The following is a 16,884-nucleotide window of genomic DNA, read 5'->3' as shown; positions in this document are numbered from 1 at the left end:
CCGGGGTGCCATTCGCACCCCAAAAAGTCCATAACCAGAGTGGTGCTTCTGTGAATGTGCAAAGCACGATAGAGTGCTTCTGCCCATGCGCAAACCGTGCAGAACGCTTCTGCGCATGTGTGAACCACGCAGAATGTTTCTCTGTGTGTGTGTGTGCGTGCGTGGCAAAACCCAGAAGTAAACACTTCCAGGTTGGCCGGGTTCTTAACCCGAAAAAGCGCAACATGAAGCGTTCTCAAGAAGAGGTATAACTGTATATTATCATTATCATGATCATTATTATTTATATGCCGTCCATCTAACTGGATTGCCCCAGACACTCTGGGCAGCTTCCAACAAATCAAAAACATTAAGCACATAAAAACATCAAACATAAAAAACTTCCCCATATCTATCCATCTGCTGGGGTTTTTTTAACTACTATTTCCTGTTTTTACTGTACATCGCCTTGAGATGATTGTGTAAAAGGCAATAAATAAATTGATGGTGATAATTCCAAACCAGCTACCTGTTCAGTAAAGTTTTAAGGTGCAGTTTTTGCTGCAGGACCAGAGAGATGTGGATGCTCATAGAATTCCCAGGCTAAGCTGCACTTAAATTTTTTAAAAATGTTTCAAGCTTTGCCATTCCCCCCCCCCCCACTGCACCCTGCCCACCACCAAGTCTGCTGGTTGTGCAAATTGATGGTACCATCTGGGCTACATTAGCAGAAAACACAGGGAATGATGGGGGCGTTTAAAAATGTGTAAGTGGTTGAAGGTGAACTTGAGACCAGAAACAGCGTGGGCACAGTTCCACATAGACTATGAAAAGGTTTTCAAGGAGCTAGAAGAAAACTTAGAAAGTATCTTATCTGGTGATCCCTGTTCAAGAATCTTGAAAATTTTAATGCATGATTCTAAAATGCCACCAGCATCATGAACTAAATAAGTGTTGTGTTTATATGCATCTAAAGACATTTTAGCTATTATAAGTAAAAATCTTTTTTTTTTTTAATGCCCATACCTTCAAATCATTCCTCCCCTAATGTGAATTTATCATAGAGTCATGCTATTAGGAAAAAGATTTGGAAAGGCATATGCACTCATCTGATCAAGGTTATCACTGATTTTTTTTTAATTAAACTGCTGCTGCCTATAATGAATGTATTCAGAAAACTGACCTCCGAAAGGCAGTGTTCAGTTATGAATTGGCCCAAAGAACAGTTCTTATTAAGGTTTGTACTAGCAGATTAACGTCAACTGTAGCAGCAGAATAGCTTTCAGAGCTATAGATAGGTAACTTCAAAATAAAACATACTGTGCATGTTTGTAAGCAAGAAGGCAAAGTTGGACATATCAGAAATCTCTCACTGCTTGAAAACTAAAGAAGTATTGCTTTACTTTCTCCTGTTTTTCCCCAAACTATACAATAGTAAGAAGATTGTCTAGTTAACATGCCATATTTCTGCAGCTTGTCATATAAAGAAGCATTGAGGTTTCTGTCTGAAAAGTGTTGTTAATAAAATGCATTTGATATATATTTTAATAAAATGGAACAAGAGTGAGGTATCAGTTGTCTCAGTGAGGCCCCAAAGTTTTCAGAAATGCAAAAAACCCCCAAAACATTTTGTTGCAAGATCCACTTGTAAATAATACATATCAAAAGAATGTTGCTGTATTATTATTTTTTCTATCTCGCTTTAACTCTTTCCCCCAACAAAAATCTCTTTGTCAATAGGTGCATTTTATGAAATGGTTCCAAGCTTTCCTCGAGTGGAGGAGAACATTCGCGTGGATTCCTACAGATACAGCCACAGATGGAAACGGCATTCAGAGTTCCTCAAGTCAGTTGACACAAACAGAGCCAGTGTGGGGCAGGACTCCTCAGAACCTGGGGGCTTCACAGATCTGCTGCTTGATGACACACACGACAACACTACCCAGATTGAGGTAGGGAGCTATTGATCTTCGTTCTGTTGCCTTAAGATACCTGCATGGTGAGGAGGGGATATGAAAACTTTTCACCATATAGGGATTGTTGGGGGCTAGGGAGCAGGGGCTCCTCAGGCTCAGGGGCTGAATGTGTCTCTCCAGGCCACACTTCTCACCAGAGTGGAATGCGCCCTTGAACACATAGAGAGGAGTGTGTGAGTTTGTAGAAACTGGCCTACTGTCAGAGGTTGTAATGTTTACATTATTTGCACTGTCCACCTTTGCCTCTGGCTCTGCCCAACACTGGCATGTGGCCCTCAGAAGGAGATGTGGCCCTGGGCTGAAAAAGGTTCCCTGCTGTGTAACGATGCTACACACACACACATACACACATTAACAAGCTTTGTGCCCAAAACTTTTTGTGTTAGATCCAGTTTCCTTCCCACTATTGCTTTTTTCTTAAAGGCTTTGCTGCACGATAAAGAAACTTGCTAATGCCTCCATGTCTGGGTGGCTTCTATTCTAAATCCTTATTGTAACAACCATAGTAGTCCACTCTTGATATACGAGGAGGTCCTTAATGGATAACCACAGTAGAGGTAGCTGTGTCTTTGTGCCTCTTCTGAATAACCATCATTTCTCCCAATGCTTTATGCTCATCAAAAGCCCCACACAGTGGCATTGATCTTAGTTGCTCTTCTTTTTCACATTTTGCTGTTTATGTTTTGGATTATAGTCTCTTATTTATATTGAATGATATTCCTACGAAGTGAGATTCCATTTTAAAAAAAATCAGACATTTTCCTCCAGTATAATGCAATGTACTTTGATATAGCGCCAAAATGTAGCTAGATTTACATTGTTAGTATCTCCTCACCCATTTCCTTAGGTTACAGGTTTTTTTAAAAAAATGGCGTCCCTCCTTCCTCTGCATGCTCCAATTCCCCCTCTGACAGCCCATTTCATTGCGAACTGTCGTTTGGTTATACATGCAAACTGAGCAAATAATGGCTTGTGAAATCTATCATTTGTTTCTAAATCAGCTTGGTTTGAAGGCAACCATAGTTTGTCTGGATGTAATGGCACACTATGGTTTACCAGAAATTAGGGCCAGCTCACTGGGCTCTCATGCCAGGCCAATACTGATGTTATGCTAAAGCATTGTTTAGCTTTCTGTGGAAGAGTGCAGGGAGCCCTGGGACTGCATACTCCTCCTTCTCTCTCTCCCACTAGCACATGTGAGAGGAGACCAGAATATTATGTCCTTAACCAGATTTCCCTGGGAATCCCAGTTAGATAAAAACTCTATATAATTTAAACAAGACAGGATCAATCTCTAGTAAGATCCTGAAGTGTTCACCAACTAGAACTTAAACTAACCAAAGTCCCCCCCCCCTCCAAGTTTTGGGTGTAGTGGGGAAACTCTGGTTAGATTAAAACAAGAAATAGAGGGGTTTGCTCATTTTCTTTGCTGCATGCCGGAGGCATAGATGATATGGGGGAATGCACAAGCCTGATGCTAGCTGCAGCTCATTGATGTGATGCTAAGCCATGGTTTACCATTATGTTCAGACCACTGCCCTGAGTTATAATTGCTGCAAGAATTAAATGACCTACATTCTAGGTATAAATTCCAAAGGCAGGGATTTCATTTCTTGAAAAGGGATTTGCTGCTTGAACTGTGCTCATAACACTGCTATAGTTATCATGATGTATATAGAAAAACAACCACAATAAACGCTCTTGATATATCTGACTACGCTTGCTTAGATGTCACACTAAGCCAACTTAGCTCAGCAATGCATAGCGTAGTGATGAAAGGGACAGGGGAAGAGCAAAGCAGCTCCATGCTCTTCTCTTGGGAGTCGAACACACAGGAAGTTGCCATATACTGAGTCAAGGCTTTGATCTACTTAGCTCAGTATTGTGCACTGACCAGCAGTAGCTCTTCAGGGTTTCAGGAAAAGGACTTCCTGTCCCAGACTCCCAGCCCTACCTGGATTGAACCTGGGAACTTCTGTATGCAAAGCAGATGCTCTGCCACAGACCAGACTGGTCCCACACTTACCATGTCATATGAACCAGGTAATTACCTAGAATGGATTGCCATTACAGCATCTCTGGAACTGCAAATTTTGTGGTTGGGGAGTTTGGAATGTAATTTCTCTTGTAAGTAGGGATGGACACTGGCGTTCACTGTTCAATTCTTTTCTGTCCTATTTCTGCTGTAATTTGTGGTTTATTTATTTTTTAACCACTTGTGTGAATAGCAAACTGAAACCATTTTTCTTTCTCAAAACACACATTTTAAAATACATATATATATCAGGAAGTGTGAAGCCAGAGGGTAGCCTTAGTCTGGGATGCGAGGATCCGTTGGTTCATAATGGAGTTCTCAAATATCAGATTAATCAACCATCCCTATTAGTTAAGTGTAATCTCAAAGTTGACAGCCAGGCTAGAAACATTAAAACAAGAGTGTATGTGTCTGTCTCTGAAGCAGACACTTCCTCCCATCCGTTCCCACCTGGAACACAATTGAGTTAGAGATCACACCTTTGAGGCAATTAAGCCATGTCACTTTACAGTTTAGAAATTAAGCTCTGGAAGCAGCAGACAGCAATCAGTGGGGGGCATCTTCTTTCTTTAAAACTTTTGAGTTAATTGCACATGAAAGCAGCTTCTAATTCCACCCCTTCCAGCCCTCTTCAAAACTGCAAACAGCTCAGATTACCTTCACAGTTCAATTCACACTCAACAATGACTCAGTTACAGGATTCTTTTTTTTTTAAAAAAAGAGAGAGATAAAACAGCTGACTTTGCCAACACAGGGGTGTCATTTAGGAGTGATTATGGAGGATACGGACTCAGTGCTGTGCTGAGCAGGGCAGGAGTGAATTAATATTTTCAAAACAAAAAGTTTAAGGCATATGAACAGAAGCTGTTTCATGCGTGGATTATTTCTTCTGGCTTCTCCCCCAACCTCTGCAAGTGTGCAGCTGCATGAAATGGCTTCTGCGCATGTGCAGCTATTTGCACGTGGAAGCCGTTAATCACACTTCCATTGAACACTGGGAGGTCCCATTCGCTGCACATCCAATATGCAGTGGTACCTTGGAACTCAAACGGCTTGGCTCCCGAACAAATCGACTCCCGAACACCACAAACCCAGAAGTCAGTGTGAACTTTTTTGGGATGCCGAACATCCAATGCGGCTTCTGCAGCTTCTGAGTGAGTGCAGGAAGCTCCTGCAGCCAATCGAAAGCCGTGGCTTGGTTTTCGAACCATTTCAGAGTCAAACGGACTCCCAGAACGGATTAAATTTGAGAACCAAGGTACCACTGTACGTACACACAAGCCATTTCAGGCAGCTTCAAGTCACACTTGCTTGGGACATCTGTTAAGGCAAGTAGACATGACTTAAAGCCCTCTGCAGAGCATGGGAAGGTTGGGGTTGAACTTACACAGGAAAGTTGTGGGGAGGATGCAACTAAGTTACATAGGCAAGTAAGTTGTGCACTTTCAAATATTGCAGAATTTTGGGGGTGGGGGTTGTTCCCTCCGCCAGTACCAAGATTAAGCGTTGGAATTATCTGTGGACAATATCATTTTCCTTGTGGTAGCTTACTGTTCAATAATTAAAATGTAATGGAAATGGAATCTACTCCAGAGCATAGTATGTTGCTGCTTTGAATAAAATTTCTACGTGGATGCTGAGACCAGTTGGTAATTGAAAGCAAAGGTTTTTCCTGTTGTTCCTAAGGGACTGCAGAAAAACAAATTTGCCATATTCTTCTTAGGAAACTATTCTGTTATGCTGAAGAGTCCCAGGTGCTGTATTAAATTGTTTTCATTCAAGCTTTTCAAGAGTTTATTCCAGAAAATTACCTTGCCATTAAACAGGGAATACAATTTATTCTATGCATAATCAAATCCTCTGTGTTCAGGCAGCAAGAAGGGGTTTGTGTGTGTGTGTGTGTGTGTGTGTGTGTGTGTAGAAGGAGGAGAACAATTTTTGTCTCCCTAACGCAGAGTTAAAAGAAGAGTTGAAGCTTTTTCAAAGCGTGTTGATTTTTTAATATGTTAATCACAATCAAATGTAAATCACATGCATTTCTGTTATATCCTTCACCTTCCCTTTTCTTTTAGGGTGCTTTTAATAAAGAAAAATGGGAAAGTGAATTTTTTTTACCATTCATAAATCAAAAAAGAAGCTTGGCATTTGGATCTGAAACCAGAATTCTTATGGGATTGTAATTCATTTACATCTATATATACCGTCCAACAGGTTTTTTGTTCACCTCGTGATGTCATATGTTCCTAGGCAGTTGATGAACTAATATATCACTGTCTTATTTTCTTCTAAGCCTCTTCCCCCCCTACTTCCCAATTACATTTGTTAAGTTAGTATTGACAAATAAGCTTGGTAGGTAGGAGGTCTGGGTTAGCTAGTCTAATTTTCTTTATAGCGAACTTTGCAGTGGATTAAGATAGCAAAAGGTCTAACAGGAACTAGCTTGTAATAATGGTCACAAATATTCTGATCATGAAGGAATTTTTGAGATTAACTAAGGAGTATTTGAGGGGACGCGGGTGGCGCTGTGGGTAAAACCTCAGCGCCTAGGACTTGCCGATCGCATGGTCAGCGGTTCGAATCCCCGCGGCAGGGTGCGCTCCCATCGTTCGGTCCCAGCGCCTGCCAACCTAGCAGTTCGAAAGCACCTCCGGGTGAAAGTAGATAAATAGGGACTGCTTACTAGCGGGAAGGTAAACGGCGTTCCGTGTGCTGCGCTGGCTCGCCAGACGCAGCTTGTCACGCTGGCCACGTGACCTGGAAGTGTCTGCGGACAGCGCTGGCTCCCGGCGCACAACCCTAGAGTCTGGCAAGACTGGCCCGTACAGGCAGGGGTACCTTTACCTTTACCTTAAGGAGTATTTGTGCAGTAAGACGCACTGATCATTTTAAGGAGTAAGCTCAGCAGCACTCAGTTGGGCATTAGGGAAAACCTCTTGACAGTAAGAGCAGTTTGACTGTGATGCAAACTATCTTGGGGTGTGCGTGTGCTCATTTATTTCACTTGCTGGAGACCTTCAGGCAGAAGCTGGGCATCTGTTCAGGATGCTCCAACTCTGGATTTCCTGCTATGATTTTAGTAAGGCAAACACCTCCTTGGATGCCTTGCATCAAGCAGTGTTTTAATATTTATTTAAAATATTTATATACCAGTTGATTGTAAAAACACACACGAACAAAAAAAACACCCAGAAAAACTTATCAGCAGTGTACAATGGATATGAAAGCCCAGCTACTCCTGAGAAACTCCATTTCTGCAATCATTCTGGGCCTGGAGGCAGAGTCTTCTCTGAGGGAAACGAATCTATTTTCTTGATATGTTGCCTCTCCCTGGGAGAGATGGCTGGGCATTCTTCTTCCTCAGAACTCTTCTGCTCTGTCCCAGCAGATTAGGCCTCTCAGCCTTTCTTGTCCTCCACAGGCTGGGAAGGCCCAGTCCCTGGGTCCAGGGGCGCAGGAAGGGGGCGGGGGGCAGTCTGCCCCAGGTGTCATCCCTGGGGGTATGTGTGAGAAAATCCCCTGAGTGGATCGCCGCACTGCCCTGCTGGGTGCCAATTGCCTCAATGGGCACCAATTGCTGCACTGATCGCCCCCTGGGTGGCTCGCTCCGCCCCCCGGGTGCACGGCATGTGTGCCGCTCCAGATACCTGAGCGACTAGCTCTGCTGCTGCCTGAGTCTCCTGTCTGGGCACATCTGGGGCAGGGGGCTTCATCAAGCAGACTCTGCTGCACATCCTCCTCCTTTTCCAAGTTCTTCTCTGGTGCTCCCTGCTCCCAGACCCTCCAATGTAGGAATGAAAAATCACAGGAGACGAGAGAGGCAGGTGCAACATGAGGCGTCTGGTCAGGGCGGACCCTGGGAGCCTCTTTTATTGAATATTACAAACATTGCCACAGCAGCAGGTATGGGCAGAAGGAAAACTTTCCTTTACTCCAACACTTCTCCGATGAAAATAGAGGCGTCCCCTCCAACATTTCTCCAATGAGAATAGGGACGTCCTAAGGAAAAGTGGGACATTCCGGAATCAAATCAGAAACCGGGATGGTTTCTGTAAATCTGGGACTGTCCCTGGAAAATAGGGGCGCTTGGAGGGTTTGCACTCCTGCTCTGAATCTGAAGGCTCAGGAGGAACCAGGACAGACTCTGAGCCAGACATAAAGTCTTTTCATCCAGCTCATTGCCCTGACTGTCCAGGTGGCTGGTGGCCTGCTGCTTCCCCCAACTATGCATGTTTCCCTTTTGCCACATGTCCATCCATTTATTCAACCGCATCCTTCCTCACTTCTTCAGGACACCCACCTGTGCTACTGCCCCTGTTCACTTCTGATGCTTAGGGCGGATGGATGTATGAACCGGTGTGTGTGTGTGTGTGTGTGTGTGTCTGCACACTACTGGCATGTCCCTGCTCCCCCCTCAACGTTGCCTTCAAGTGAATGCAGCCCTTGATGGAAAAACCTGCCCCCATGATAAAGTGACAAGAACCCCTTTATAGAATTCCAGTCTCTGTTGTTTTCTTTAATTCCTCCCCCTTCCTAAATAGGTGTCAATGCTCTTCCCCTGTTGCAGCCAGAATTAGAATGAAGCAACTCCTCTTGGCAACAGTAGAATCGCTTGTTAGAGTGCCGAAACTTAGCTTATAGGTGAAATGACGGAGGTGGGTTTCCCTTCTGACTCGCTCACACCAAGCAGCCTTGTTGCTTTCATGGCACATTGCAGCACCACACAGCTATTTAGGGGGGTGGGGCGGATTATAAGGGAAAATCAGAAGTGGTTATCTGGGCAGAAATTAATCCTTCAGGTTCTAGCTTGAAGGTTAAGGAAAGTTCTGAGAGATTCAAAGTTTAAATAGATCCCACTGATAAAAGGAATTGCAAAGGTAGCAGTTTGTACCTCCAGTTTAAAATATTTATTTTTCTGCAACAGATCTTCAGCCTGCTCATATGAGGTATCTTGCTGACACGCAATTGCATATCATGGGCCGGGATGACCCTTCTTTGTACCTTTTTCAGGCCTCACTAGGGATCTTCTCTTGGTTTCAGGGGCTGAGAGAAGGGTGTGGTCCAAACTGGTAGGCAAGGGGTGCCAAACTTTCTGAGCCAGTGAGCACATTTGGTATTTTGAGAGAGTTCTGTAGGTGCCAGTCATAAAATGGCTGCCATGCAGACATTGAAGAGCATGAAATGGCTTCACGGGGCACTCAGAGGCTATCAGAGTCTTTAGAATCAGGAAGCCTGGACAGAAACCGGATCTGTCCATAGCTGTCAAGGTTTCCCTTTTTCAAAGGGAAATTCCCTTATTCCGAATAGGATTTCTCACAAGAAAAGGGAAAAGTTGACAGCTATGGATCTGTCTAAATCATGTTTTTGCAATGACTTCAGCAAGATGTGTCCACGTTGATCGCTAACTCAAAAAATGGGTCAGCATGGCTTGAGTTTCCTAAGATAAATATGTTTTTCTAAGTTGGATGAATATTTCTACAACTAGTTTGCCAGGTAAATAACAAGCATCATAACCTCCGGAGACTGCTGTGTTAGGTTTGATGCTGCTATCAGTGAATTATGTGGACTCTTTAAGGAAGATAATAAACAGAGACATGGCTGAAAGCCCAGTTTAAGGGGGCGAAAATGGAGAAAATGGAGTCTGAAATATGTGCTTGTCGTGGCTAAACAGAATTAGCTAAATGTTGTGAACAGTTTGAGAAGCACCTCTTGTCAGCTAATGCATTTCATGTGCTGTATGATCGGAAGGGAATGTAAACTCCATTTTTTGGGACCTTTTCAAATCTGACATACTGCACTTCTATCCCTGCACAATACATGAACTTATTTTGAAAGGGTCATGGACAAGTACCTTGTATTTATAAGCAGAGTCCCAGACACAGCTGTGTCACAAAACTGGTGCTGTTAAGACTTTTTCACACTTCACATTTTTACTGCCTATGTTATTTACTACATTTGTATCCTGCCCTGCCTGCCCCAGTAAATGTGAAATGTGAATAACTATTGGTAAATAATGGCAACAAAACTAAAGCCTGCCATTTATTGAAGGCTCTTAGTGATTCTTGAAATGTACCACTAAATGTCAGAAGGGATTGAGTCACAAGACATATATTTGACATTTACACCCATGCCATGGTAAATATAAGAACAGGGATGTGGTTTGGTCATTTCCCAAGCCTAATGGACTAAATTTGACATTTTTTTGGTAAATGTCCTCATTCTTTGACTTCTCCTCATCATAACCTGAGAGGTTATGAACAGTTGGTAGAGGTTGGTTGACTGCTCTCCTGCTCAACCCAAAAATGGTTGGGGCTTTTAAAATGTTCAATCTGAAGACTGGAAATAGTTCTGCAAACCATCCATCATGACTGTCGCCTTCCTCCTCCTCCTCTCCCCCTTCCTAAGTATCTTGAGGAAGATGTAGGGGCAGAAGTGGTAGGAATTCTCATGAGTGCAATGCTAAAAATTTCTTCTTAGTTTTTTTTTAAAAATAAAAAACACATTCACCATCCATTTATGAGAAAAGAAATTGCATTCAAAAATTAATTCAAAGGGGAGAAAAAGATTCATTGAAATTCTCAGAGATGGGGTGCCTTGCTTTTGTCACACTTAGTTTCCTTTCAGTGTGGCCAAGGGGTATTTGTGAGTATCATACTTCCTTTCATCCTGCAAAACCATCTCCCTGGTGGTCTGCACTTTGCAGTCTTTCTGTGTACTTGCATTTCCTGAAAAGCTCATGCTGGCTTCAGCTCAGCTTTCCTGTAAGCATGGGAAGGTGAGGAGGCTGCCTACAGTGTGTCTGAGAGCTGCCCATTGTTCTTGCTGCTTAAGTGAATTCTTTTTTACTTTTGAAGAAGTCAACACAGAAAGATTTAAGATAAAAGGAAGATTTTACCTTAAAAACAAAATCAGTGACCACAGTGATCTCAAGCACTCAGTAGCCAGGCTGCCTGCTTTCCTGTGCTTCAATTAAAAAAGCTCAAAGGAAGCTGGCCTGGGATAACTTCTCCCTTGGAGCATTTTCAGATCAGGGAGCACAGGCAGTTGGGGAGCTTGCAATCATTCCAAAAAGATATTTGTACCCCTAGGGGGTTGAAAAATAGACAACCTGTTGTTTAAACCTTGTTGCACGTCACCCCAGTTTCTAAGTGAGATTCCAGGGGGTTTAGGAGCTTGCCCAGGATTCAGTTTCCTTGGTATGAGAGACAGCGGAGACTGTGGTGTCTTTATGACAGATGGTTTATTTACACAAATATACCATTTGAGTCTACTATGAAGGGGCTCACAACATCAACACCCCAGAAGGTATTGCTTCTCCCATTCGCACAGCCTGGGATTCCAGCAGAAGTCAAGCATGGCTCTCACTCTCTGACTTCTGCCTGATCCTAGGCCAGTTCTCTAACACACCTCAGCTCTTGCTATTGTCCTTTCAACTACCAGCGAGGTGAGGGAGGAGGGAGTCCACCCATTTGCACTCTGGCACAAAGCAACTTCCTTTAAGATCCATACTTAGGGCCATTACCAAAAAGCTGGCCTGGCTACTTCAACAATGGAATCCCCCAAACTCACAATATATTTGAAATGGCATCCATGTATCCATAAACTGGTCACGGTCATGGGCCTGTGATGTTGGATTAGTTTCTGTCTTACTGTAATTACCCAGTCACTGAGTGTAAAAAGCTTGTTTCCAGTGCTAAGCAACTACCATTTGGGCCACTGCTGGCTGATTAAAACTTTGATTAAACTTGTCTCCAAAGACAATAAGCTAGCGCTTTATCTAATGGGAGCCCTAGCTTTTATCAACTTTCTGTCAGACAAATGCATTCCAAGAAGTGAATGATTCAGTGTTTCCACTGCAAGTCCTGATAAGCCTCTGATACACGTTCAAGGAATTTGGCACAGGGGGGTAGTTGTGAAGGCAGGGTTCCCTGTGCTGGCCTTGAGTAAAGCCTTGATCAATGAGAAGGACTGTTGCTACTAATAATCAGGATTTCTCTTCTGCTTCTCACTCTGCTTCAGAGATTACTGACAGACTGCCATTTATCCAAGGTCACGTGCGAGATCTGACTGCTTGTTCCTTAAATCCACTAGGAGACACTTTGCTTTTTCTCATAACTTGCCAGAGATGTAGCTGCAAGAGGGGAAAGCAGAGACTACAGATTCCACCCACGACACTTTATGCAATGGTTATTAAAAGAAAAACCTTTGTGTATTAAATTTGGCATGCAGAATCTCCAGCCTGCAGGGCAAACTGGATCTGGCAGGGATCCTTATTTAACCTGCAAAGCAGTTTTTCCTGGACTCACCTCCACTTGCCCACCACGCCTGCCATTATATATGATATCAGCTGTGGGGCAGATAAATCAATGGCTGTTACTTGTGCCCCCTATATAACATTGCTGCTGAATGTGCATCGCTAAATAATATTTTATATATTTACTTGGATTGCTTTGTTGTTTGCAACTGCTAAAGATACAATATATGAGAATTATGGTAGTGTGTGTGTGTGTGTGTGTGTGTGTGTGTAAAAAGTGGCTGCAAAGGAATATTTGAGCGCCTGAAAGTGTGCTTCCAGTTGGAGCACCCGAGTGGAGCTGCTTCCGCTGAAAGCAGCTTTTGCAGTCAGTGCTGACCAACTGATCAGCGTTGACTGCAAACCTCATTGGGACCAGTTGCGCTTGGGAAACTCTGGACTGCAGCCAAGCACTGTCAAAAACAAAGTCCTCAGTAAGCACTGATCAGCTGATTGGCACTGATTGCAAGCCCCTTTTTGCCAGGGATCTTTTTTTGCAAGCTGGTTTGAATTCAAGCTGGGCTGCAGATGAAGAAAAGAAAGAAACAAGTGTGCTCTCCTGATCCTTTCCCTTTGAAGTTGGGTCATCAGGTATCACAGGAAAGTCAGGTGATGGGCAGGTGAGCTGCCTTGCCCACCTGCCAAAGTGGTCAGCGAGAGGTGAGGGAGCTGAGGATCTGCACCCTATTACCCACACCTGTGTTAAAATAGTTTTTTTGTGTATTAATTGTTGTATGCCCAAGTTAATTTTTTGAACTTCTCTGTGGATTTCCCAAGACATTAAATTCTGCCTGGAATGCAGCAGGGAAATGGCCTTTATTTGTGTGGTATTAGGTTAAGAACCAAATCTCATTTATCAGAAGCTTCTTTTTTGTGTTAATGTAGAAAGAAGCCTGTTATTTATCTTAATTAGTCTCAGGCTTGGAAGCCAGGATTAGTGCCGCTTTTCTCTTAAGAAGTGTCATGGGGCACTTTAATTACTGCCTATGCTTTTATGTCCAGTCTGCAGGATATCAAGTTCAGCAATGCAGAGTCTCAGAACACGAGGCTTGCGCACTGGATTAGTATTTACTTATACAAAAAAAGGACAGAGTTGAAACACTGCTTGCCATTCTTCAGGGACCACCTCCATTTCACATTGCCTTTTTTAAGGCTAGGTTAGGGCCAGTTTAATTGCCTGACTTAGATTTAGGCTCAGGTTACCCTGAATTCTGTCCGTGATGAAGTAACTGTGTGTGGCTTTTGCCATGTGTTCAGATCACAACTGTGCTCTTCCTTGCAATCTTTCAAGAGCGGATTTGTTGGTGCATTGAGCCACAGTCTGAACCTCTGGTCAAAACCCCCTAACACTACGTTGACAGGGACAAAAGCATTCCGCGTCAGAATGAAACAGAATACACCCTCCACTGTGGGCACACATGGGCCTACAATTTCCCCCTGCTCGGAACAGATAACAAATGATTTATGGGAGTCAAGTATAAAATCAACAGAAATAGCCTCTATGGATCTAAGACAGACTTCTTCAACAGAAAATAATATTCAGAGTCCACTGGACTCCAGGAAAACGATACCAGAAGAAAATAACAAGTGCAGACAATTGCTGGAGATGTGGAAGTAAAAATGCGAACTTAATACATATGTTGATTAACTGTCCGATGATAAGATCATTTTGGTGCGAGGTGAGGATATTTATAGCAAGAGTAATAAAAAGAAATTGTTATTTAGGGGAACTGAATTTAATTCCAAATTATATTCCGGAAACGTGGGAGATTTCAAGGGGTCAAAAAAATGGATGTAGTGTGCTATATTAGAAGCAAAAAAACTTGTTTTGATGAATTGGAGGAGCCGCAAAAAGATTCCATTGAGCACATGGATTGATAATATGGACAGATTAGCTATATACGAACGAATTGCATGTCGACGCAAAATAAGAATGGATAAATATGAAGAAACCTGGAACTAATATTTAAGCGATAAGGCGGATAGTGGTGGGGAGGAGAGAGAGGTGGGGAAATATTTTTAAAAAACATGTAGTCATAGGTATATCAGTGTATCCAAATCTGAATTGTCAAATTATGTTATTACGGGTTTTGTTGTATGTGTATTTTGTGGTTGATGTTTGTATCGAAAAATTGATTAAATAAATTAAAAAAACAAACAATTTTCCCCTACTTGTTTCAGTCACCTAGATTTGTTAGCCAAGCTTTAGTCCCATTGAAAAGCTGGTAACACATCAGGCTTGCATGCTTATTAGCAAGTGCTAATGCAGTATTTCCTCTCTGAAAGCCAGCAAATGCTTCTCCCAGTTCTTTTGTTTGTGTGGCTCGTCAGCTTTGCATACTGTAATGTAGGTAAGTGCTGTATTCTTTCCAGAAAGAGGTCAACAATTTCACTCAGTTGCGCAGTTCTTTGCTCTTCAACTCTCCTGCTGGAAACTTATTTAAAATAGCAAGGGCAGCAAAACTGTGGTGCATGAGCTAAACTTAGCTGAGCTCTCGGGCAGCTCAAAAAAATGAATAAAAGTTAATAACTAAGCACCTAGTGAGAATGTGCTCTAAGAATACAGTGAAGTCTTTTTCTTCCATCCTTCCAGCTGCAGGTTGCAGGGTGTGTGTGTGTGTGTGTGTGTGTGTGCGCGCGCACGCACACACACCAAAATTGTGCAAAGATATAAGAAGCTTCATTTCTAATTCTTTTTGGTGAATGTGGTAGCTGACATGAGTCGATAACAAACTGGGCATTGAAGCCAGATTGCTTAGTTTTTCATTTCAAAGAATTTATTTATTCTACTCTCTTGCTGGTGCAGTTTGACAGCAAACATTTTTCATTGTAGTCAATTGCAAACATTTTTAATACAAAAATGCCGCTTCCTGCTTGGAAAAGATATTTCCTGTAATTAACATTGCTAAGACTAGGTATTATTATTTGCGGGGAGGGTATAACCAACCCTTTATTAGGATATAAGAAGGAAAAAATGTGGTCTTCATAGGTGGAAGAATGCCTAATAAAAGAGTAAGATATTTCAAGCTGAGATTCACTCTTAGAATATTGTGCCAGTTCTTCAATATGGTGCTTCCAGGTAGCCTGATGTACATACTAAAGTCTTGAGCATCCTAGGTATATTCCATTTCCTAGTACTTCTCTAAAGCCTTTACTGCAGATGATATTGCTCAGTTAACAAACAGAGCTAGGACAAAAAGAGACCAGGCTTTAAAGATCTAAAATTGTACTTTGTGTTGTTCCCGGAAACCCAACTATGAACCAGTGAACCTTCTTGAGCACTATTAAGGCCTGGCAGGCCTAATTAGACTAAAGACTCAGAGACTCCCCACCCCTGGAGTGGACAGTACTAATGGTCTTCTTTTGTTCCTGTGTTTGCCTGTCTCAACAATTTATAACCATTTCCATTCTATTTTGATGAGTACCATTTCATCCATAAACCTCACATTTCTTTAAATAGACACAGAACAACCCCACTTTGCCACACCTTTTGCTTCTGTAATGTACAGAGGTTTCCCCTCAGTAGCACTGGTGAAGCAAAGGTTGATGGCTGGGGGGGTCAGAGAGGGAGGCCAGATCTTAGCAGTAAACAATGGGCAAAGCTGTCCATTGCAGCAGCACTATGTTCACATTAGCTGCTTTAAAAAGCAGCAAAGGCACCCCCCCCCACCCCACCCACTGTGTTTCAAGCCACATTTACGTGGGGTTGTTCACATCAGAGACGGAGCAGAGATAATCTGCATGACCTGTTTTGTTGCCACGGCAACCCTGACCCTGGAACACCTTTTCATTAAGGCATTACTTTGCGCATGTGCGCTTCTCTGCCCATGTGCGTCATCAGTCTCAAATGAGCACACCATTCTGAAGTACAAAGTGAACACTGTTTTCTAATCAAACTGAAGCTGGCTTGTGAAACATCTCATCGAACTAACTTTTGTCAAATAACTACAAGAGAGAGATGGATTGTGGCTAATGTTGTGTGAATATGGCTTCAAAAACTGGCCATGGGAGTATAGTCGTACCTTGGAAGCACTTTTGCTCCTGAACGAATCGGCTCCAGAACAATCGAAACCCGGAAATGAGTGTTCCGGTTTTCAAACAATTTTCGGAAGCCGGACGTCCGGCGTGGCTTCCAATTGGCTGCAGGATGCTCCTGCAGCCAATCTGAAGCCATGCTTTGGTTTTCGAACGGTTCTGGGAGTTGAATGGACTCCTGGAACACATTCTGTTCCAAAACCAAGGTACGACTGTATGCTGGATATGGAGTTAGGTGGTAATGTGAACATACCCTAAGGCTCCTGCGCTTGGTCCACTGCACAACATTGGACTCTGCAGGGAATGTATGGCAGCACAGATTGCTTAAGGGTTTTAGCTCAACTCTGTTGTGGAATGTAAACACGAAGAGGGCTCCATGTACTTTGAGTTTGCTACTACTTTAGGAGAGTTGCTAATGAGATCCAGAAGGATTATAAATCAAATCCAGATAAAATGAGTTTCTGTTATTTTTATTTTTGCGCAAAATATAACCTATATTCTAAGATGGCAATTCTTCATATGGAGAAAAATCCCTATTAAACTGGCGTATCCACCAGTGAATGTCAGAT

The 16,884-nt window shown here is 42.8% G+C and overlaps 1 protein-coding gene across 2 annotated transcripts in view; it reads left to right on the top strand.

Annotated features, from left to right (window-relative positions):
- The window catches only part of PLXDC2 (plexin domain containing 2), a 230,827-nt gene that overhangs the window by 97,223 nt on the left and 116,720 nt on the right, over window positions 1-16,884 (top strand). For both annotated transcript variants that reach the window (XM_028751376.2, XM_028751377.2), the window contains one exon: window positions 1,720-1,931. In XM_028751376.2, the coding sequence (XP_028607209.2) occupies window positions 1,720-1,931 (212 nt within the window). The remainder of the gene's footprint in view (window positions 1-1,719; window positions 1,932-16,884) is intronic.

The sequence above is a fragment of the Podarcis muralis genome, chromosome 12 (assembly GCF_964188315.1).
Source record: "Podarcis muralis chromosome 12, rPodMur119.hap1.1, whole genome shotgun sequence".
In the NCBI taxonomy this organism is placed as follows: domain Eukaryota; kingdom Metazoa; phylum Chordata; class Lepidosauria; order Squamata; family Lacertidae; genus Podarcis; species Podarcis muralis.
This window is presented reverse-complemented; position numbering and strand designations above follow the sequence as displayed.